The sequence below is a fragment of the Lethenteron reissneri genome, chromosome 25 (assembly GCF_015708825.2).
Source record: "Lethenteron reissneri isolate LAM-NWPU_2019-01 chromosome 25, ASM1570882v1, whole genome shotgun sequence".
Lineage (NCBI taxonomy): Eukaryota > Metazoa > Chordata > Hyperoartia > Petromyzontiformes > Petromyzontidae > Lethenteron > Lethenteron reissneri.
The window spans coordinates 14238655-14263109 of record NC_083803.1 but is presented as its reverse complement, the minus strand read 5'-3'; the positions used below and the strand labels follow the sequence as shown (position 1 = coordinate 14263109).

At 48.8% G+C, this 24455-nt stretch overlaps 2 protein-coding genes across 3 annotated transcripts in view; one reads left to right on the top strand and one right to left on the bottom strand.

Moving 5' to 3' along the window:
* Window positions 1-595: 595 nt before the first annotated feature.
* OVOL2 (ovo like zinc finger 2) lies at window positions 596-15838 on the bottom strand. Its single transcript, XM_061559436.1, has 4 exons — window positions 15574-15838; window positions 7729-7970; window positions 3423-3606; window positions 596-1468 (listed from the first exon to the last, which is right to left on the bottom strand). The coding sequence occupies exons 1-4, from the start codon at window positions 15671-15673 to the stop codon at window positions 1092-1094; spliced, it is 903 nt and encodes a 300-aa protein (XP_061415420.1). The 5' UTR covers window positions 15674-15838; the 3' UTR covers window positions 596-1091.
* The window catches only part of LOC133347295 (protein PET117 homolog, mitochondrial), a 22670-nt gene continuing 12495 nt past the window's right edge, over window positions 14281-24455 (top strand). Inside the window, exon 1 of one of the 2 annotated variants that reach the window (XM_061559438.1) lies at window positions 14281-14411. The gene's annotated coding sequence lies outside the window, so the exon portion shown is untranslated. Of the gene's footprint in view, window positions 14412-15838; window positions 15863-24455 lie in introns of those variants that run through there. The other variant, XM_061559439.1, reaches the window with a different exon arrangement.

Here is a 24455-nt window from a genome sequence, read left to right as displayed (position 1 = left end):
AAACCACCCACCAAACAACTTGAGGATTATAAACTTATATTAGATAAAGGATAAGGAGGAATATTTACACGCCAGTATAAAAAATACCATTCCCTGCTATGCAGAACTAATTAAATATGCACATATCAACTTGGTTTATATTGCATAGAATTGTAATACCATATCGCAGTCTATAATATGATAATAAATGGCTTGATTTTACACAAACTGCACAAGCGTTTTAACGTATGTACACTTCGTTGGCATAAGAGGATTTATTTTACAAAGCTGACTGACACCGCTTAAGTTTAAACAGCGAGAGACCTCTAAATAAATTAATTCACCGATGAACTCGCTGCAGCCTTTTTTTTTTTGCAAATGGCCTTTTGTCTTCTGATCAAATGGCATGGAAAACCTCGGTATTTAACACTTTGCTTTATCTAAACTATGACTGCCCTTTTTTTTTCTTGGTTCTTTCGGTAAAGTCACGTAGAAGGGAAGTAATAAAATAATAAAAATAGAACATAAAATAATTCTCACGACGTTTCGGCCACAACGCAAGCAGCTGTCCTCACCACACCTGAGGACGACTGCTTGCGTTGTGGCCGAAACGTGAGAATTATTTTATTATGTTTTATTTTTATTATTTTATTACTTCCCTTCTACGTGACTTTACCGAAAGAACCAAGAAGATGAATCCCTGCAGTCACGAAAGCTTTACATCGAAATTTATGACTGCCCTTCATAAACAAAATGTGGCAGAGTCCATCTTGGGCTTTAAGGCTTCAGCAGCTAAGGGCTATTCGGACAAAATGCAATGAAATAATAAAAAAGGCGATGGATGATCCATCAAAACGCTAGCAACAAAAAAAATGCACTCTTCAGAAGTTAAACATTTCGCAGGCACGCCACCGCATTTCGCGCGATCTGGTAAATCTGTCATTCATTCCCCGTGTCTACGAGTAACCCTGGGGTACCCTCCACAGTAGGGAGCACTTTCCGTGCATGGCTTTATAATCGACCAGACGGCAGGCGCGCGGGCCCCTCTCGGCACGACCCCTCCGCCCGCACCACCCACGCTGGACGCCCTTGAAACCGCGCGACGGCGACAGCTACGGCGACGACGACGACGAATTTGACGACGAAGACGGCGATGACGACTCTTTGCTGCTGCGACCGCTGCTCCCTCCGTCGCTGCCTCCGCCGCCCGCCGTGGCTCCCCCCTGGGACCTGGCCCCTCCCTGAGCCCCGGGGGGCGCCGGCTTCTGCGCCGTGGCCTGGCTGTCGGGGTGCTCGCTCTCCGCGTGGCTCTGCAGCGCCTCGGCGTCCTCGGCCGTGTGTCCGCAGTCCTCGCACACGTAGAGCTTGGCACGCCGCTCCTTGTACGCGTACTCCTGCTCCTTGCCGTGGATCTTGCGCAGGTGCGACTCGAGCGAGCAGCGCTGCGTGAACGCCTTGTCGCACAGCTCGCACCGGTAGGGCCGCACGCCTGCACGGGAACGAGGGGGGGGGGGGGGGAGGACAGGGGCGTCCCGTTGACCGCCGAATCTCGGAACGCGCAAGCGATTCGGTGTAAACTTAGAGGCATAGCGCTGCTATTTTTAAAGACATTGTCCTGTACTCGCCGTAGAGATCTGGAGCGACATGACCGCGCTCTACGATAGCTGGCGCCAAACTGCCACATGCCCTCCTCCCGCATGGCCTTTCACTTCCGATTCTGTCCCGATGACTTAATCGGAAGAAAAACCGATGACGTGCACGTATGTCATCAGAACGGGAAAGGGTTCAAATACAGCTCGCGTGGGGTTTTCGCGGTTGTGCTACACAGATTTGAGGTGGTGCGTATCTGGCTAAGTCGTGCCGCTTATTGTTCGGCTTGATGTCCCGACGTAACTCGCTGAACGTTGCTGCGAGCATCTTCGGGAAGTGGAATCTTGCCGAACAACACGCGGTACACAACTAAGTTGGAATATGGATAAGTCCTTGGGTCTCCTGTTATGGTAAAACGCACCCTAAAAGGAAAGAGATTTCAGGATGTGCCAACCATCATCCAAAATGCAACTCGGGACCTGAAAGCCATTCCCGAAAGAAGAGTACCCAGAGATGTCTCGACAAATATGATCGCTGGAATCATCACTTGTGTTTGATCAGCAGGCGACCAGTTTGAAGGAGATACATTTGATTGGGTTTTGCCTGCACAAACAGGAGTCCCGGTACTTTTTAAATCAACACTCGTACAGCGATTCCTCCCGTAATGCGTGTTTCCTTAAAGCAGCACTTTTCAAGAATGAGTCTACCTTGTTCAGCGAGGAATTGCTGTCGTTGCTTCGTCCCAGATCTATCCACAGTGTCATTCTCTCTGTGGTCTTTCCCCCCGTGTTTCCCAATTGCATTTACCCGCCATGTATATTAAAACCGCGGTTATCTTCTGCAGGGGCATTTTTTTCGCCGAGTAGTTGTGTTAATTCACAGTCGCCGACTAATGTGCCTGATATTTTTCCCCCACTGTCGCTGTACGCAACTTTGATGTTCGGCAAATGGCAGAGTAACAAAATCGTGTTTTCGCTGCCTTGCCCAAGCTTGCATTTGGTGCTGAAAAATCGGCAGGAATTTTTGTACTCGTGCAAATATACATATATATTTAATTTATTATTACTCTTTATTTAAAGCTTTCGTGACTGCAGGGATTCATATTATTGGTTCTTTCGGTAAAGTCACGTAGAAGGGAAACAATAAAGAATATTTTCTTGCTGTGGATTTCACACGTCGTGAGAATTTTATTGTTTTATATTTTTTATAATTTTATTGTTTCCCTTCTACATGACTTTACCAAAAGAACCAAGAATATTATTATTACTTGTTTATTTTTAGTGCCTTGCTTACCTTTTCTCCGTTTTGCACTCCTATCGTGTTTTCATATCACGTCATTAGTTTTTGTATAGTTTGTTGTCGTAACTTACTGACCCGCCCCCTACTGGACATCTGTGAAAAGAAGCTTCGTAGCTCATCGGATTCCCTCCAGGATATATACAGATTCCGTCTGCCGTTTGTCGCCGAGGCTCACGGTTCGAATCCAGTGGCCGACCTGGTTACTACTGCGGTGAGTAACGACCGTGATCATTCTTCGCGCCGTTCTGCTTCACTCGGTGGACGTTAAAGATCCGCCTGGCGTCATTTGCGAGAGAAGACGGTGACCGGTGGTCGAGACTAACAGAGTGGCACCCAAAGAAGGGAACGCACCCGATTATGTATGTACGCATGTTTAACCTCTTTCAGCACCGTACGTAGCCAACTGCGGAGCAGCAGTGTTGACATCCGCTCGCTAGACCGTGAGAGAGAAGACAACAGCTTGGGCAGGCCTTCACCCAGCACTGGATCGATCACGTCTGATGACGACGACGACGACGACGGTGAATGCACCACAGTTGCCGACGTGCACCTACCGGTGTGCGTCCGGATGTGGCGCTTGAGGTCGAAGGTGTCGTTGAAGCCCTTGCCGCAGAAGCGGCAGCTGTGCTTGCGGAAGTCGCTGTGGCACTTCATGTGGCGCGTCAGCATGCGCTGGGACTGCAGCGCCTTGCTGCACACGCTGCACGTGAAGCCCGACGGTTTGGCCCCGCTCGTGATCTGGACATGAGAGGGGGGGGTTGGAAAAAAGTTAATCAGGAGTCACGAGAGAAGGGTCGGCACCGTCAGCAGGTGAGAAAAACGTATCTTTCTACTGTGTGGGTTAGCGTTCTTCGCTAATTTTCAGAGGGGGGGGGGGTTGGGGGGGTGGAAAAAAGTTAATCAGGAGTCACGAGAGAAGGGTCGGCACCGTCGGCAGGTGAGAAAAACGTATCTTTCTACTGTGTGGGTCAGCGTTCTTCGCTAATTTCAGAGGGGGGGGGGAGCACTTTCGCCGATAAGACAACAGCGTGAGGATTCGCCACACCGCCTTCAAGGGATGTTTCCACGATTGTGTATTGTCCGGGGGAGGGGGGGCCGCTCGTGGCCTGCAGGCCTTGCGATGAGCAACGCTGGCGGTACGACCCCGTCAACACGGAGGGAGGGAGATGCACGGTACAACCGTGACAACCCTACGCAGTCGTATTAAACGGAGAAATTTGACAGATTTTCATTGTTAATCAACGTACAGTTCTGTGAATTTGTAACATCTAATTTCTTTAGAACTGCTTTTTGTCTTTAGTTTATCGCACCTCCGATTAGCATCATTGGCTACGTACGGTGCGAAAGAAGTTCAGCATATGTACATACACCTATTAACATTGTTTTATTATCATTACAGGAGAGCCTCAAGCCTCTTTCAGGAGACTCCTGCCAAGATTTCGCAGTAGGGGGCGATGTTACTACGTGTGATCCCAATCGTGTCATTTGCAGGTCATTTTTTTTGCATTGCGACGTTTGGCCAGCGCCAATTAGAATGTGTGTTTTATTATCTATGGGAGGAAACCAGAGGAAATCCATGAAGAACAGGGGAGAGAACATACAAACTTCGCGCAGAAAGGGGCCCGAGTCGGGAATCAGACCCAGGCCCCTTCTTGCTGCGATGCACAAGTGTTAGCCACTGTGCCCCCCTGTCGCCTGAACAAGCAGACTGTGCGAGTTCTGTGAATGTGAACGTATTTTGCAACGGGGAGCGGTAATGTAGTGGTTAGCGCACTGTGCTACAAACCCAATGACCCAGGTTTAATTCCCGCTCACGGCCACCACCAGTGACAATTATCTGACCCGGTCCTGGGCCTCCACGAGGTTGGCTCAGCCTCAGATGAGTACCTGGTGCGGCCCCTGGGGAGACAAAGGCGGCCGGGCGTGGAGTTGGCCGCTCACCCCCTCGTGTGCCGTGCCGGCCTTCATAGGCGCTCGCTAACAGCCCTTGCCCCAACCGTCTGTTAAGGCTGTACGGGGGACCTGTGTCTTTGTATGTATGTTTAACTTCTTTCGCACCATACGTAGCAAACCGTGCCTATTGGTAGCTGATCAGGCAAACAGTTCAAACGTACAAAAGGTGTATATTTAAATAAACGCATTGCCATTCTAATCACAATTGTAACGTCTTGCTTGCACGTTGCATTATGAAATGGTTCTTTACAGTCATTGTATGTTGAACTTATGTCTCACTGTACGTAGCCAACCATGCTAATCGGAGGTGTGGAATGAGGCTATAAGGGGGATCTTTGATGTTCTACTAGTTATCACAGCGAGCGGAAGAAGCACAGTGGTAGGGTGTGCAGCTCGCCATCGGAAGATTGTGAGTTCAAATCCCGCTCGTGGCTCGATTATGGCACGCTGTAAATCGATGTAAGATAAGAAAAGACTCGGGCCATCATCCCTCTGGGCCAGATGAAATGAGTACCACTTTCTGGGAAAGTCACCAGTGATTGTCCTATGGGAAAAGAACCCATCACCACCATAGGGATGTGGAATTTTCACCACTGGCTCAGGGTTGTAAACAGGAGACGAACATCACCCCATGCTCAATTGAGCCACTTTGTGTGATGCAGGTAAGGGTTTTCACTTCTGAGGTACGACAAGAGTGAGACTTATGAGAAGAGGTCATAACACTGCATTGAAATGCGTTGTCATGAATGGTGCATTGTTACGCAACTAATTAAAGCTCGGCCTTTTAACGTCCCAGGAAAAAAAGTATACATCATGCCAGACAGCTACCTCAAAGAGAGGATGACCCTGGGAAAATCAGGACAGGTGGCAACCCTAGATACATGTATGGGGGGGGGGGCATTCAGCACGGTCATCCCTGAGGCCGCGCTGCCACAGATGAATGGTGCCTCGTGGTGGATCTGTAAGATTAGCCGGCACCACGGACGCTTCACACCTGACGGGGAACGATGCAACGGCACACGCCCGTGTACGCACGCTCGGCCGCGGGCCTTATCACGGGCAAGAACCCGATCAAAACAAAAACTCGGCACTGTTTTGGCAACACCCCGCCCACCTCTGGGTCTCAGCGCGTATATATTTGACGAAAGAAAATACTTGGCTGTAAAAACGATGGATAACATGCAGAAACATTTTACAACTCATCGACTGCTGGATGAAGGCTCCCTCCCCCCCCACACGCTCAATTATTCATGGGGATTGTTGGGTTTCAAAATACTTTGCTACGCTCACCGGTATACCACGCAGCACGGGTGGTAAGCTGTGACCGGGAATCGAATTCAGGGAACCACTTTCATAGTGCAGCGTGTTAACCGCTGTACCACTACCCTCCGTAAAATGAACAAAAAAGGTAATAGCATCATTGGAACCTCATTTGCCAGTAAAAAATATGATAATTGGTTTTTTACCCTTCTATCTGGCAACAAAACTGACCAATTATCATATTTTTTTACTTGCAAATGAGGTTCCAATGGTGTAAATGCTTACCCCGAGCTCTCATACTCTCATGGTGCATTGTCTTTGAGTTGTGCGCCTTTTGGCGTCATCTGGTCCAACACCATGTGAGACTAGGCTCTAAGGAAAGCTGTCTCGGGTGTGGACCAATCAACTTCAAGGACAGTGCATACATTATCAGAGTTATGTTTTTGTTTGCATTATGACTGCAGGTATTGTGGTCTATGCAAACATGACTCCTTGTAAAAAAAAACGTGTCAGTTTTGTTGCCAGATAGAAGGGTAAAAAAACAATTATCAGGTAATAGCATGTTTAAAACTGTACGGACCATTGTCAATCCACTGCGCTATGAATGCCTCACCACGCCGCGTCAGTCGTCGGTGCCGTTTGAACATTCTTCACCACGCTAGTCGATGCTGGTTGGTGGAGGGGCCGCTCCTCGGACTTATTCAGATAGCACCACTGATGTTAGCCGTGGCTGGGACAGAGACAAACTCGTGTCGCTGGGTTTATAGAACGGTGCGCGAACCAGAATAAGAATCTTTACTTCGACTGGACGAATCCGATGAGCCACCTACCACCCCTCATGTACTGCAACGAATTGCCTGTAGACTCTTGTTAACGGGACAGAGTACACCATGCATGTGTGTTTGAATAGGATGGCTAATCTTCAATAGGGCACCATGGCAGATGACTTACGTGTAGAGCGCATACCCGTTCCAGTTGTGAGTGCTACTTGAGTTATTGTAGTGAAAGTGTGAATAAAATACATTAATGAATGTAGTGAAAACATGGGAATCGAAAAGCATTTCTTCTTACAATTGCGATTAAACTGCATGAATCGTGAGTTTCAGAATAAATTTTGATCGGTGGATTGACGCATCGTTCCATCGCCGATGAGCATCTCCCCATGCTCGTTAAAATTTAATTTGGTTGACGAAAGAAACGATTGGCCTGATAAAAACCTTTATTTAAATATATATTGCAAAAGAGATGGGACCTCATGGTGCAACCACTGGTTATATATAGCACAACGAATGAAGTAAGTGTATGCTGCGTGCCTGTAGACAGGTAGATTCAATAAAATAGGATCAACTCCCATTGCTGGCGTGGATATATTTCCAGTCGACTCTTAATTGGAGCAAAAAAATATTCGTTGCTATTAGCGACAATTGAAAAACCGTTACGCAACTTTATACTAAAGTTTGGTTCATATTAGATCACTTCTACAAGAGTTATTGTGCCAACTCCATGGCGGACGGATGGAAGAGACAGACGGACGCGCACATGCGCCAACGCTTTCTTCCGTTTAGAGACTCAACGCTTTCTTTAAACTTTTACGACGATCAACGACCCACCGATGGATCTTCCCGTCCCACAGCGAGCGAGCCTCACCTTGATGCGCGATCGCACGTAGTGCGGATCCCGGGCCCCACCATCGCCGCCGGTGCCACCGACCCGCTCCCCGCCAAGTGCAGGCCTCGCCGTGGCCGGGCTCACCGCGGCCGGGCTCGCCGTGGCCTCCTCGCCGCACGGCGGCGGCGGCGGCGTCGAGCGCTCCCCGCTGGACGTGGCCGACGGAGACGCGGGGCACAGAGAGCCCTCCTCATCGCTGCCACTCGACGCGCTGTACCCAACTGCACGACGGGGAACAGCAGGTGGGCGTGGGGGCGGGTGGGGAGCAGCCAAAGTCAAGGGGACAACAGGGTGGGAAACCTACGGCTTGCAAGTCAGATGCGGCCCGTGGCTTCCTTTCGTATGGCCCACAGCCACACGAAGCCTGCCACTTCCAAAGGGCTCATGGACGATATTTATCCATTGCATTATTTTTTTTTATTCTGACAAGAGCCCGGTACAGAGCGCGCACAACAACAAGGGAAGGGGGCACAGAAATTCCACGGGCAGAAGCCCAAACTCAGCTCATGGGTTGGAGGAAAGGGGAGATCGCTGCAAGCATCTTAGCCTCACTAATCGGGTACTAGAGGGGAATATTTTCTACCTGGCAACGGTGTGTTTTACATTTTAGCGCCATCCTCAATCACGGCGGCCAGTGCAAGGGACTCTTGCAATGACAGAAGTGGCTGAGGTGCGCGTGGGTTGATGCATTGATGCCAAAGATATATTTTTTTAAAGTCCTATTCTACCCTCGGTTTAAACATGCCAAGTGGAGGGAAATGCCAGCTCGTGAGACGCTACCTGTGAACATAACAAATAAGGGGACACGGAAAAAACAACAATAATACTGGTAGGAACCTCCTGGTTACACCAGCCCACAGGGGATTATTGTGTCCATCCGTCGTGCATAAAAACATGGGAGGGGTGGGGCTGGGTGGGGAGGGGCTGGGTGGGGAGGGGCTGGTCACCCCGTGGTGCCCTTATAAAACTCAACGTTAAACCTACTCACGCCGGCTTGTGCCCGCCCTCACAGTCGGCCATATTTGCAGGAATACACCACGCCACCATTGACCCTGGCCATTGACCGAGCAACCCAACGTTCCTACCAGCTCCCTCCGCAGGAACGTGTTTTAGGAGGGTCCTGCAATGCAATGTTTCTCACCTCATTAAGGTAAGACATAGTCCAATAAAAACAACTTGCTCTCACCTTACGGAGGCACTCATCTAGCGGTGGATTGACAAATGACTGTAGTTCGTTATTTCATACCTATTAACCCAGACAAAAATTAAGAGGTCACAAGCCCACTGATGAGAATCCAAAAATACAAAACCGGTGTCCAACTTTTTTTCTGCTAAAACAACTGCTGCTCGGAGACAATTTGTTCTCAAAAGGCTCCGAGGCTGATGGACTAAACTGCGACTTTTAATTTCCACGCTCGTCTTAATTGTTGCTGCTACAGCCATTTCAAACCTCTTAAAACAGTCTGCATCAGCAGCAGACCATGCTTTCCCACCGTATGACGGACGCTTGTGTTGCGCCCGAAACGTCGTGATCTATTTTATTTTATACCTACGTGACTTTACCGAAAGAACCAAAGAGTATGGATTCCTGCAGTCACGAAAGCTTCAAATCAAGATTGAAAATGTACAAGTTAAAAAAAATCAAGCACACAAAATCTTAAAATGTATACCGACCGTGTATTAAGTTTACTCTTGGCTTGGACGTCAACCACACACATATACGCTATATTCTTTCAACGTATTTATTTGAAACCCGAATGGGCCAAGGAAATCCCCTTCAGCGGTCCACTTCTTAAAATCACGTCTTAAATCTCACCTATTTGTATTGCAGGCTTTCCCCCTAAAATAAAAAAATGTCGTCTGATTAGATTACTCTGTAATTATTATTAATCGCTTTTATAAGTTCTTTATTTTATTGGAATTTCGAGTGTAGTTGATATTATCAGCTTTCTATTTCACTTAGATCGTATCTATACAGTACTTGTAAGTGTAGTTTTATTTTTAAGTACTGTAAATCGCTTTGAGATACTTAAAATGAAAGGCGATAACATAAAGGTTATTATTACCATTAAAAACAGAGCATGTCAACTCAATGTCACCTATGCAGGACAGGCGATGACATTTCACGTGTCTCTACGTTTTTCATTTGATCTCCTTAAAGGGTACAACACCAATTCAGACTTTCAAATTTGTCAACTTCCTAAAAACACTGCCCCAACTTTCTCAGAGCCCCCCGAAGCATAAACGGAGGCCTCAGCTGAAAGTCAGTCAATCATTCTGTTCCTCCATCCTCTCCGCGATTCTCAGATTGTTTCACCCCAAAGGCCCATTGAGCCAATCAGCTCATTTTCAATGGCGAAGGGGCATGCCCCGGACCTCTGGATCCCCCTGTATGTTTACGTTTGCAGCGCTGTGTTCATTAATAACGTAGTGAGCGCGCATTCTCATGGAAAGTCGATTCGTTACATAAGTACGTCGCCAGACGGGTAGCACCACGGATATATACACATACACCGATGCTAGAATGCAACGTGATATCACAGCAGGTGCTGCCACGTGTTAAGACATGCTTGCAATACATTTCGTTGTGCAATGTCGTAGGCAATTGTCTTCATAAGCTCTGGTATTGGCCTGTAACCTGTCTTGATCTAGTCAACACTTTCGTTCAGTCAGAGTGTTCGTCAAGCTGAGAAACCCCTGTGTAGTTTTACTGAAATCTTAGTCTGGGCGATTTCATTAAATCATCCTTCTAACTCTGGTGGAATTAAGCAGTCAAATATTTTAGTCCCGTGCGTAGCAAATTACATATTGGTGCGAGGGGTCTGCAATTTTCACGGAATAATATCATCAGGTCTGACGATCATTAAGAAAATGTGTTTATATACACATATAGCCATGTTGGTGTCCGTCAATGCACTGAAGTTCTGAAAACTTTACTAAATTATCTGAGCCTGCTTCTTCGTGCAGACTGAATTAACGTCGTCTCAGTCTCACGGTTTTGGTCTTTGGTGGGCAGCGGTATTCGTAGTTGAATGGTGATGGTGGTGATGGCAGAGTGATGGTTGTGATGGTGGTGATAATGGACGGCAGTCGTAGTCATGGTCACGCCCGACAATGTTCGTCCACAGTCACCGTTGACTAAAATAAAGATGTAAAAAAAGACTTTGTTGAAGAACATTTTAGTCAACGAAATGAACACGCGTCACTGCACTTGGCTAGGTCTCCATTGAATGCAAAGCGAGACTTGTATCCTAAAGGGGCTCTCAACTACTTCAAATAAATAAGGAGAAATAACAATGACTGGAATACATTCGTTCATAGATTATGCCGTGGTGTGACGGTTAGTGCGCTGGACTTGCAACCCAGAGGTCTGCCGGTTCGATCTTGTGGTGCGGCAGTTTTAAAGGATGGTGCAATTTTCTTAAATCTCGCCACCTCTTTCCAGTATGAATGTGCAGAGTACGACGCTTCAGCCTTGTCCGGGAGCTCATACCCACAACGGTGATGTGCTCAATTAAATAACGCAACGCCCATCAGATTCGGAACACTGAAACCGACACCGATCCCCTGGGGCTCCCTGTTCTGGCAAACATTCTGCCACAAAATATCCACCGAGATATCGCGCATATTGCAAGAGAGTGTCCGCGTTTTACTTTCAAATGACTGCCACCTACCTACCCATCATCAACCAAAACCGTAGCAATGACAATTCGCCACTGACTCGAGTCGCGATCCAACCTTCTGGGATCGCACCTCGTTGACTTGATCATTCCTCCTCGAACACTCCGGTGGAGCCATCGACCGTATCAGAACATCAACAGACCGATGAACGGCACATATCCTTCATAAAAAAACAAAAATTAAAGATAAGCCGCAGTGCGCCTTGCAGCCATGCCACCCAAACTATGGACCATACATACCACAGAGTAAACCACTGTAGCATGCTGCTCCGTCAAGGGAGGCATTGCAAAAAATCTAAACGAACTTTAATTCTAGATTTGAAGCTTTCGTGACTGCAAGGATTCATATTCTTAGGTTTTTTAGGTTTTTTCGGTAAAGTCACGTAGGTATTTTATTTTACTTTTATTAATTTTAATGTTTTACCTACGTGACTTTACCGAAAAAACCTAAGAATATAAACGAACTTTTTTTCCCGAAGCTCTCTCTCGTCGTGGCTAGCAGACCACGACGTTGGCATGTCGCCGCTGAACATCGTGCGACTGCCGTACGCAATCGTAGAAGAGTTCGTCGATCGGCAGGTGTGGCACGTGGTGGCGTTTAATGTGTGTGCGGGTAACTCCCAGCGGCGCATGCAACACGCCCGGCCAGCGTGGAAAAGTAGGTCAAAAATACCGGCCGGCAGTGTCGTGAGCCGGGCTATTGCAGGAGCTGCGCCTTTATCTATCGACCCCCTTTTTTTCGCGTGGACCGAAGCTCGCACGACGTGCCCGTTAAGTCGTTATACTCCGCTCCATTAGAAGCCCCGGAGAACAAACAGTGGTCAGTGGCCCGGCCCCGGACTCCCCCCACCCATCCCACCCACCCAACCCCAACCCCGTCAGCCACCCGCAGGGCGGGCGGTGTTGCCACAGCGGGAGAGCCGGGCAAACAAAAGCCACGCGATCATTAAGCCCGAGGCAGGTTAGCGGCGCAGGGAGTGTCCAGTGCTCCCAGGTATTACCTTAAGTGGTATGCGTTTGGCAGTTAACTGGAGGTAACGGTAGTTTTACCATGGCCCCCTCCCCCACCCCCATCATCATCAACATCATAAGACTAAGGCACACGCTAGAAGGATTGTCGGGGTGAGTGGATGGGGGGCGGGCATGAACGTGGATTCAGTATGCACCGTGTGGCTGATGGGATGCGTTTTAAATACTGTACGGTAGTTCTATGTGTTCGTGTGAAGGGAAGCGATACGGGCGTCGGGCTGGGGACTACGATTTAGCAGAGGGGTTGGTCTCTTGCCTAGAGACGGCCGGTGGTGAACAAGAATTGGATCGTGGCGGGCCGAGCTCTGTTGATGAGCCACTGAATATTCTTGGTTCTTTCGGTAAAGTCACGTCGAATGGAAATAATAATATAATAAAAATAAAACATAATAAACACAACGCAAGCAGCCGTCCTCAGGTGAAGAAACTGAGCTGTGAATTTTATTTCATTCAGTTTTATTTGTATTATTTTATTATTTCCCTTCTACGTGACTTTACCGAAAGAACCAAGAATATGAATCCCTGCAGTCACGAAAGCTTTAAATCGAAAGCCACTGAAAGTGCAAAGTTTCCTCCGTGTTGAACCAATGCTGCTGAATGTATGTGCTCCCAGGAGGCCGAGTGGCTGATGGAATGCCTAAACAAATATTGTGTATGTATTTGTTCATGTGGATGGAGAGATGTTGGAATGAAGCGTATTGTCTACTTGATTTAACGGGGAGAAAGGTGGAACACAATGCATCATGGATGTCTGTGTGTAGCGGTTAGCGCGCTGCGCTACAAGCCCCGCGATCTGAGTTCGATTCCCGCTCACGGTCAACACCAGCGACGATTATCTGAACCGGTCTTGGGCCTCTCCTAGGTCGACTCAGGCCTCAAATGAGGACCTGGTGCGGTAAGCATCGCTACTGGGGAGACAAAGGCGGTCGGGCGTGGTGCTGGTCACCCACCCTCTCGTGTGCCTTTTTGGACTTCATCGGTGCTGCTCGCAAACAGCACTTGCCCCAACTCGGCCACCTGAGTTCGATTCACGGCCACGATTAACGCCATCATACGAGTGGTGAGTGATTGCCATCAGTCGTGGTCCAAAGCAACCCTCAACCACTGCCCCCATAGCAAGCCACACAGGAGGGCGAGCGTGGTGAAGTATGGTCAAACAAAGACGCGGGGAGACATTAACCCGACAATCGATTTACAGAGGGCTGCAGATTATTCGTTTTTATTATTCAGGGCAAATACCTCTTGTAAGAAATTTTAATGGAAGTTATTCATTGCGTCAAACAAGCGCTTGCTAATAGAGTATATGGCTGTATTGTGAGGACATTTATAAGTTCATAACTTTTATGAGCATCTCGATGCACATTTGGGAATTCGATATACGAGCTCAGATATTCCGTGATGGTTTTGGAATTGTGCTAAATACATAGCGAACCATGTATAGATTCCCCGCTCAAATAACAGGGAGAGATAATATAAAACGCTACATTTTATTCCAAAGCCTCCACACGTTTCCTCACCAAGCGCAATGGAAATTGTTCAATGTTTAACACTCTACTCGGTAAGATATGGAGTCATTGCTTTCACAATATTCAATCACCTGCTGGAAAGTGGGAACGTCATGAGAAATCAGTGGAATATCTATAAATTCATCTGGATATCTTTGAAAAAGAGCTGTATAGCTCATAGGTTTCCTCGAGTATAAATAAATATTCAGATTCTGATCGTACTGCAAATAAAGGGAAAAACAACAACACAAGTTTCTGTCTCGCCACACAAAAATAAAACGCGCCTTTCAAAATCCACTGTTGTACTGCACTTCTACGACCTGACGGTAACGATCCTCGCATTCAACATCTCGCATTGACCAGCGTGGCGAGGTATGGTCGAATGACCGCCACGAGACGTGAGAGGGTCCTCGTCCAGCCGTGAGTTGACGAGACGGGGGCTGTACAGGTACGAACGAAGCATGCCGCCGGTCGACTTCACTTAAAAGTTTACACGGTTTTGTTTAACATTGAGATAAAATGACTGTGCGGTGGGGGGAGCAAGGGGGTTCTGTTTGTCGTTGTGTTATATGGCCATGCATGCATGCAACTGGGTCGGAGTTTGTCTTTGGGTGGGGGTGGATGGGAGGAGAGTGCGTGAGGAATGGGACTGGTCGTTAGTGGAAGGTGTTGTTAGGCTCAGATTACGCCCATTGAGCGCGTCTCAAAAGGCCGGGGAAGGGGCCTGGTTGATGGAGGGAGGGACAAACAGGGAACTAGAGATGTAAGGGAGGAGGGGACACACGTAGATGGACGGAGATGGGAGGGAGGGGACACGGAGGGAGGGAGGGAGGTAGTAGATACGTTGTGTGCGGGTGGGAAGAAATGTGGAGGTCGTGATGGGCTGCAGTGGGTGTAGATGGGTGGGTCGCTAAATGGCGTTAATGATTGCCGCATTATCGGGCCCGTTAGCCTACCATAGCGCAGTCTGATAACGCGAGCAATCCCTCGGGCGCCATTCCGTTATAAGCGAGACTCGGGGCGAGGAACCGCGCATGGCCGCGCAGCATCCCGCGGGGTCGCACCGCGAGACCTCGGGAGGCTTTGCGGCGACTCGTGCGGGCGGCGCACGGCGAGGGTAACGACCTCCACGACCCACTCTCAAAGACGAGTGGGGCACGCCAACGAACAGGCATCTGCAGGCACCATGTTTGTCTCAACGGTGTTGAATTTAAATCGGCACGGGTGTAACGGACCGCTCGCTGCGTCTTTTACGCAGCGTTCATGGTCACCTAGATGGACGTAACGGTGAGACTGGTGGATACAATAATCGATGTGCGTATTACTTACGTGCCAGGAAATCACTACGTTTTGTGGAATGCGCTAAGCTATACACCACCAACGCCTATAGGCTGCCACCTGAGCTGTAGCTCAAGTGACTTTTCGCACAGGTAAGTTTTCGGCGCAGGCCCGCGCAACGCAGCCCAGCGTTCGCTACCCCTTCGAACGCCATCCACAAACTCACCCACTCACCCTCGTTCGCCCAACCAACACACACCTACACCCACCCACCTACACCCACCCAGCTACACACGTCGCCGCTAAAACCCCCCGCCATCCGGCGCGCTTACCAGGCACGTACGACTCGGCCCGCTCTTGGTCGGGGAGGCTGCTCCAGTCTCGGGCGGGCTTCCTCTGGCACGGCTGTTTCACGAGAAAAGCACGTGGCATCCTTCTTGCCTTCTCGTCCCTTTCTCCCTCTTCGCTCTTTACCTGTGACGGGGCCCGCCACGAAGCACGGGAGAGCGTGCGAGAGAGAGAGAGGAGTAACTTGTAACTGGCCCGAGCGAGCAGGAAGGAGGAGAAGGAGGAGGGCTTGATGCTGAGCGTGTGGGAGGGAAGATAGGCGCACCTTTGCTGGTAAACCACCGTGCGTGAACGTAGCTAGGGGGTGGGAGGCGGAGCTGAGCGGAGAGAGGGTGGGAGGGAGTTGTTTTGTGCCCTGAGTTCCGTTACACCTTTGCCTATACAACTCTTTTTGTGTGTGTGTGTGTGTTCAAGATGTAGTTTCTCGCTCTTTCTTTCGTGGACGTGTTTGAGCAGCGATGTGCGTTTTTTTTGGTTGTACGCCTGAAAAGGTGCCCTAATAAGCCGTTAGTATTTCGATTTAAAGCTTTCGTGACTGCAGGGATTCATCTTCTTGGTTCTTTCGATAAAGTCACGTAGAAGGGAAATAATAAAATAATAAAATAAAACGTAATAAAATAATTCTCACGACGTTTCGGCCACAACGCAAGCAGCCGTCCTCAGGTGAAGACCAGGTCTGTCGGGGAGACGCGGTCTGTCTGGGAGACGATCACTCGGTCTCCCAGACAGACCTGGGCGCATTTCGACTGATTTGTTCACGAGCACCTTTTTTTAAACATGCGAGTTTAAATTTGCCGACCGGCAGAGTATCACTAAGTGTCAAGGATCATTCACAGGGACGTCCTATTTGAATTTTTTAGTCGGGAAATATAACGCTCAAACTCCACGCATAACGCTCAAACTCCACGCAGATCGACTTCCAGAGACCTGTTTGGGTATCTTGGAGGTGCTCAGCTTGACCAGGCACGAATCTCCCGCACGCAAAGGCTTCATCTCCGCGTGGTCCACCAACCCCGCCTCCATCATAGGAATGCGCCACTCAAATAACCGCAACAGATACGACGATTACAATGCTAATGCGGATTTTGGTGATTATGATGGTTATTGATGATGCTGATAATGATCATGCTAATCCTGATGATAATAACAACGATGAGTACGATGATGCTGCAACTGCTGTTGATCATGACGACATCGATTATGATAATGATGATGCTGATGGCGGTGATGCTAATGCGTAAGTATAATCCTTGTGCTACGGATTTTGCTGGTGCTGCGAATGCTAATGATGATAAGAATAATGCAATTTGTAACACGCACAATATTTCACGGCCATCAGTGACCGTGACTCCGAGGCGTGGAGCTAGGCTCAGTGTCACTCGAAAGCCAGGGAAAATAGATGGGGCCTTTAAGAAAGAGGTGGGGCCCATTTCAGTGTCTCTTCTAGGTAAGTGTAGATCTGAATGCTGTTGCGATTGTGCAGCTGGATGATGATGGCATCAGTCTACTGGACATCTGTGACTACTGGACGTCTGTGGAAAAAAACCAGCTTCATAGCTCATCGGATTCCTCCAGTATACATCTGGCTGTCGCCTGATGAAGCTAGTTGGAATTACTGGTGAAACGTCGTACTCGGATTGTAAATGTTGTGGCTTGGCGCTCCAACACACCGGTTAGTGCTGCACTAGTGACTAATTGGCCACGTTCTGTTTACGTGACAACCCTTACTAGTTGGCTGTGTCGAGTGGTGGCGGGTTTAACGACACATTAATATATTTACGCGAATTAACCCAAAAAAACCTATAATGGATCAATATTCTGATTCTGATTCCAGGCGGGTGGGGCCTGTCACGGAGAGACGACGCCAGGCGGCAATGATCACGGTACTCTTCGGTTTTTTCGGTAAAGTCACGTAGGTAAAAAAAATAGAAATAAAATAATAAATCACGACGTTTCGGGGGCAACACAAGTCTCCGTCATCAGGTGGGACCGTCACAGCTAAATTTACTGTATCAAGTGAGGAAAATTCCAAGAGACAAGCCCTTAAATACAAGTTAAGGGGGGGTGGGGGGCTTATCTGAATGTGATTGCCAGGGAGTGGCGAATTCATTTTTAACCTACGTGACTTTACCGAAAAAACCTAAGTCTATGAATCCTTGCAGTCACGAAAGCTTCAAATCTAGAATGATCACGGTGTTTGCCGCTTCGGTGGCTGCTGATGATGATGATCCTGCTTCTTCTTCCTCCTCCTCTTCTTTCTGATGTTGATGCCGAACAACGACTACGATCTCACATGCAGGTGGTCAAGTCCAGGTAACCACAGCGTCAGCAGCAGCGGAGTTGTCTATCGCCCGTGACGTCTCCTTCGTATTTGCTAATCGGGTATTGCGTCCTTTACGTGTTGCGCGGTCTGTTATGAATGATCACAGAAGAGCTTTTTTAAATTCTCCATTCGCGTATCGGCTATTCGCACCCGCAGCCATGGTTTGTACAGGGTGGACCGTGAGCTTCGTGAAAGTTCCAGCCACGGGCAACTTCTTCTTGGTTTTTTCGGTAAAGTCACGTAGAAGGGAAGTAATAAAATAATAAAAATAAAATATAATAAAATAATTCTAATTCTCACGACGTTTCGGCTACAACACAAGCAGCCATCTTGTTGTAGCCGAAACGTTGTGAGAATTATTTTATTATGTTTTATTTTTATTATTTTATTACTTCCCTTCTACGTGACTTTACCGAAAAAACCAAGAAGATGAATCCCTGAAGTCACGAAAGCTTTAAATCGAAATTTAACCACGGGCAACTTGTGCGTTGGGTCATGCCGCCGGTGATGCTGCTGCTGCTGCTGCTGCCGATGGTGTTATTGATGATGTTATTGATGGCGTAGCCCAGGTGCGGCGCGTGACTGCGAGTAAAAGACGACCATCGGCTCGTCGCCCACGCGCATGCGCTCGCCGGGTATAACGGTGTTGCCGGAGCGCGCAGGTAAATCCTGCCAGACCGGTTCGGCAAACGCCGACACCGTCACACCCCCCCCCACTCAGTCAGTCAAGCAGCCGCCTGGCCGGCAACAGCAACCCCAATCCCTTCCCTGCCGACCACCTACAACCAAAAGACAAAGATCCCCCGGGTAGCCTTTGACACACTTTTGGGGCAAGTGCTGTTAGCGAGCACCGATCAGGGTCGGAACGGCACACGATGGGTTAGTCAGAACCACACGCGCCGGCCGCCTTTGTCTCCCTCGTGGCGATGATTACGCAACGCATTTAAGGCCGAGTCTACCTAGGGGAGGCCCAGGACAGATTCAAATAAAAGTCACCGGTGCTGGTGGCCGTGAGCGGGAATTGAACTCGGGTGGCTGGGTTCGTAGTGCAGCGCGCTGACCGCTACACCACCGCTCCCCCACCACCACCACACCCCACGTGAGCCCAGGTGAGCCACCTCGCCTCTCCCCCACCACCCATGCACGCCTCCGCAGTTGAACCCCCGTTCAATCTCGTACATCTCAGCCAACACACGCCATAGATATACATGTGCACGCACAAACAGAATACTAAGAACCCCTACCCCCCCCCCGTGTCGTCTGTTAATGTTGGAGTAAGTTGCTGTTTAGCGGCAGTGTGGCACCCGAACCAAGTCCGCCCGCCGACTTTGTATCTCCAGCGCAGATGGATTACAAACTGGACCATAAAAGGCTGTCGAAATCGGCGAGGTCTGAACCCGCTGTGGGGACCACTCGCCACTCGATGTGAGTCGAACTCGGCAGGCCGACTTTGTACCTCGCAGCGCAGTGCGCTAACCACTGCGCCACCGTTCCCGAAAAGTGCATGGACAAACGCATGCACCATACGCACACATGTACACTCTACACAGACACAGATCCCCCGTATAGCCTTAATACACTGTTGGGGCAAGTGCTGTTAGCGAGGACCTAAGAACGCCGGGACGCACACGAGGGGTGGGGTGGCCAGCGCCACGCCCGGCCGCCTTTGTCTCCCTAGCGGCGATGTTTACACACCGCACCAGGCACTCGTTTGAGGCTGAGTCGACTTAGGTAAGGCCGTGAGCGGGAATCGATCTTGAGTCCCCGGCTTCCTAGCAGCGCGCTAACCGCTACACTACCGCTGGACATACACACATATATACAAAGCAAACTAACATACACACAAAACACACATAGAAACGCAGACGACAAAGATAAACATTCCCCGTAAGTCGTATAGACCGTTGGGGCAAGTGCCGGCAGATACACATACATATAACGGTTGACCGGAGTTCTTCTATTCCTGACCAGGGCTCACGTCAGCTGTGAGTGATAATTTAACCAGTCTTGGGCGGTTATGATCGGGTTTCTTCTACGCAGATCCCTTTATCAGCTCGCAGTGACCCATCGTGGAGATGTCCGGTCATATAACCACCATAATCGACACATCGTGGGAGAGAGGTTTATCCAGCAGTGGATCGATAAAGGCATGCCAATGATTGTTCTTGTAAACGTGCATCATTTGGGCCACAAAGTTGGCCCAAAGTTTTCACAATTATAGAAATTATTGGTTTTCCGAGATAATTTTCAACATTTTTAGCTTTTTTCTAGTAATTGAAATATATTTTTTTATGCTATTTTAAATACAATATCGTATGAGAAATTATGAATAAAAAGAAAGTCGTATTCACCACGAACAGAACGTCAAATACCGAAAGTAACATTTCGGCCCATCGTTTTCCAGCAGTAATTTATTTAAACAAGCAAACTATGGAACAATTTCAACATTCTCCGATTCTCATCATCAGGATGTGGTCTGTTAAACAAATACTGTTGGGTTGCCTGATGTAAGAGGTAAGAAGAACCCTGCAACAACGTTCGCATAGTGCATATATTTACGTCCGATAATAATCGCTACCCGTTTAGCATTAGGTTCACTCGGCCTCAAATGAGTATCCGGTGAAAAGTATGAAAAATAAGAATAGGTTTTAATTTCTTGCAATAAAACAGACGTTTAGACGTTCAAACACCAAATAGATACCTTTTGCAAGGCATCACATCTGCATGAAGCACGCATGCTTGTGGAAAAACACGCAAACAAACGTGCTCTGGTAATCGATTGCCTTCGAAACTGATTGGCCTACACTACAGACAGCCTTCTTTATGGCATTCTATTATCAGTGTCAGACCAGAGAACGCCAAAATGTGAACTGTGGCGTAAATAGCAACTGCGGTCGGGTGCGGTGCTGGTCACAAACTCCCTCCCGTGTGTACCGTGTCGTCGGGAAGTCGGCTTATTGATAACAGCACTTGCCCCGTAGCTGTCCCAAGGGTCACGGCGAATCGGAACGACCGCCCCGGGCCCCCCCCCGCGCTTCGATGTCACGGTGTCAGATGTAATGCTGCCGGTTTAGTTTGAAGGCGTCAGGGGCGGGGTGGGGGCAGTGCCGGATTAAGCTAGTGCATGGCCTGTAGCATATGTTATAAAGGGCCCTAAAAAAATTATTACATAAATATAAAAACACAAATTGTTACTTGCATAGTAAAGTCATTGTATTTTTTCATTTGCGATACAGCCAGATAATACGACAAATCGCTAACCTTAAACACACAGTCGTTCATACAAGTTGAAGGCAGTATAGTACTATAGTAATAGAGCAAGTGCAGAATCACTGAACCGGAATTTTTCAGACGCTGTCTTTCCGACAGACCTGTTCTTCACCTGAGGACGGCTGCTTGCGTTGTGGCCGAAACGTCAGTGATAATTATTTTATTATGTTTTATTATTATTTTATTATTTCCCTTCTACGTGACTTTACCGAAAGAACCAAGAAGATGAATCCCTGCAGTCACGAAAGCTTTACATCGAAACGGAATTGATAGCTTGAAAGCATTTAGCGCGGGGCCCTTGAAAGTGTGGGGCCCGTAGCATCTGTAGCGACTTGTGCTACTGGGATCATCCGGCACTGGGTGGGGGTCCACACAGTGTGGATTGCCCCGGGCCCCGCACCCCCCTATGGACAGCCCTGCCCGTAAGTTATGGGTTCGTACGTTGTATTTGCCTCTGTGTGCATGTTGCACGCGTGTGTATGTACAGGTTATGTTTGTGCGGTGGGCGTTGGTTAACGACGCTTTGCGCCACAAAAGCGTGCGACCTGAATTTGATTGCTGGCTACGGTTGAGATCAGTGGCGAGCGATCGATGTCTGAACCGGTTCTGCCAGCCCGCCCCCTGGTCGATTCCAACTTCAATGAGTCTCTGGTACTACTGTGTAATCATCAGCCAGAAGGAGACAAAAGGCGGCCACAAGCAGCTCCATCGCGTTCTGTTCTGACCTTAGTAAATAAAATAGTCAAGAATAATTTCGAGAGCGCGTCCAAGAAGGAGATGGAGCGATGCAATCAGTCCGTGTGAAATGGTGAGAGATAGTGACAGCTTCGGGAAGTTTCGATTTAAAGCTTTCGTGACTGCACGGATTCATCTTCTTGGTTATTTCGGTAAAGTCGCGTGACTTTACCGAAAGAACCAAGACGCTTCGGGATGCCTTTATCCATCAGTGGATTGAACATGGCTCCTGCTGCTGCTGATGATGATCATAACCTGCCCTAACAGTTTATAAAATGTTTACATGCGATGGTGGTGGTGGGTGGGTGGGGAGGGGAGATGTATTTGGCTCTCCCAGGTGTGCACAAGATGCAGGGACGATGCCTCGCCACCACGTAGGGCCCATTAACCAAGCGATGGGAAGCCCCAGCGGCACCTGCCCAGCTTGCGCGATGCGCCCAAAATTCCACAAACACTCCTCGGGGGCGAACGGTGCGCGCATACCGCGCCACGCGAGGTGCCCGGACCTCCCTCGTGCGGAACTCGTCCAAAGCCCCCTTCACCGATCGAGCAAATTATTGGGCGACACCTGCGCTGACAGCGTTGCAACAAAACACTCGCTAACTCTCTGGTATCTCTCTCTGCCTTAAGTGCTGTGAAGAAGGGTCGTTGCCAAAAACGCCGCTTGTTGTACACATTTTTTTTAAAGCAGTGTTATTGACAAATGTGTTTAGTTCATTTGTGTGTTACATCTTGAATCCCTGCCTCACTTGATGCAGCAAATCTGGCTGTGACGGTCCCACCTGATGACGGAGACTTGTGTTGCCTCCGAAACGTCGTGATTTTTTAAAAATAAATTTTAATTTCATTTTTTACCTACGTGACTTTACCGAAAGAACTAAGAGTATTACACCTACCATTTTAAAAGGCGTACGCAACGAACAGTCCTGTCGTCAATGCACTGCTGGACGAAGGCTTCCCCACGCCGTGTCGGTCATGGGTATATTTTAACTAGACAGTATTTCACTGCGCTGGTCAGTGCAGGTTTGGTGAAGTACAGGGGTGGGAGAGGAGAGAGGATGACCCATGACCGGCACAAACATAGCCACTAACGCTAGCCCTGGCCGCCAATGTATGTACTGTACTATGTATGTTTAACTTCTTTCGCACCGTACGTACCCAACGGTGCTAATCGGAGGTGCGGGGGGAGGGGGAAGGACAATAAACTGAACGCAAAAAGCTGTTCTAAAGAAATTAGTTTTCAATTTATAATTTAAAAGTGCACAGCTCCCAGTGGCTTCTTGAATATAGCTGCGGTCACGAAGTTCGCAGTGCAAGTGCAACGCGCTATCCAATGCACCACCGCTACGAGCGATCCTGTGGATGAGTTAATTCAATGAATAACTTTCAGGCGCTGAAAACTCGAAAGTGGGTAAACCGCAGCTTGCGACGGTGTGTCGTTTCCGTTCCGTGGTGACGCACGCACTCACACACACTCGCGTGGTTATCCACCCCATTCGCGTTATCCACCCCATTCGCGTTATCCACCCACCATTGCCTCGCACGGCTTTGGGGTTTTTCATTCTTTATGGCACCGTGTTATAGTTCGCCATATCAGTCACACGTTTGCCATAAAATCGCTCTCCCTGCCGCCTAGCGACTACCTTTACCCCCTCCCACCACCACCACCAACCCCAGCCCCGCTCTAAAACAGCTCGAGGCTTGATCGGGCCGGTTCAGCTCGGACGGACTTTGGAACTGGCAGGGAGGGCCCCGTTAGCCCCGAGCACCCGCAGGTAGCGGGCATACCATGGAGACGGGCGGGCAAGCGGCGTGCGGGCCCTGTCCCTTCTCACCATCCCACCCATCCCCCCCCCAAAAAACGTGGTGCATTTGAGAGATGAGGCAGCGAGATTAAGTACTTACTGCTCCTGGTATCGCAAATCTCGGCGGCACTATGGTGAGTCAGGTCAACGCAGACTAACGCTCAACAAACCCGTCAATAGCACTGCCCCCCCCCCCCCCCACCTCGGTGTGGAACTCTATCCCTTTGCACGTCCGCAACATCAAATGCAGCACACTGACTTTTAATAAACATCTAAAGGCCTCTTATCTGTTTGGTGAGGACTTTCGAGCAACCCTGAGCTTGGCTCCGCGCCTCTATGAGTTGTCGACTTGTCTGCAACATCTGGCGCGTTGTAAAAGTAATTGTTATTATGTATAAAATAATCGACGTTTCGGGCCATGGGCCTTCATCGCGTAGAGATTGTGTTTAAAGGCTATACGGCGATTCTTGTCTTGTCTCTTCCACGTATCATCTCTCGGCTGCGAAGAAGGCCATTGCCCGAAACGTCGCCTGTTTATTCACACATTTCCTTTGAGAGCAGTAAGTTACTGGCGAATATGTTGGGGGGTATTGTGGCTACTCGGGTGCTGCTGCCAACGCCGTATCGCTAAAAACCTGCTTCGACAAGAGGCTTGAAGTCTCAGCGAGTTCTCACCTGGTGAAATAAATTAATATTTTGTCAGCCGTACAGTAAAGTCATGTACAAACCCAGT

What these genes read in the sequence shown, in the direction of transcription:
- OVOL2 (XM_061559436.1), bottom strand. Translation starts at nt 15,673, where the DNA reads ATGCCACGTGCTTTTCTCGTGAAACAGCCGTGCCAGAGGAAGCCCGCC. An exon ending in GGCCGAGTCGTACGTGCCTG is followed by an intron (nt 7,971 to 15,573) that starts GTAAGCGCGCCG and finishes CCCGTCGTGCAG; the next exon opens with TTGGGTACAGCGCGTCGAGT. An exon ending in ACGTGCGATCGCGCATCAAG is followed by an intron (nt 3,607 to 7,728) that starts GTGAGGCTCGCT and finishes TCTCATGTCCAG; the next exon opens with ATCACGAGCGGGGCCAAACC.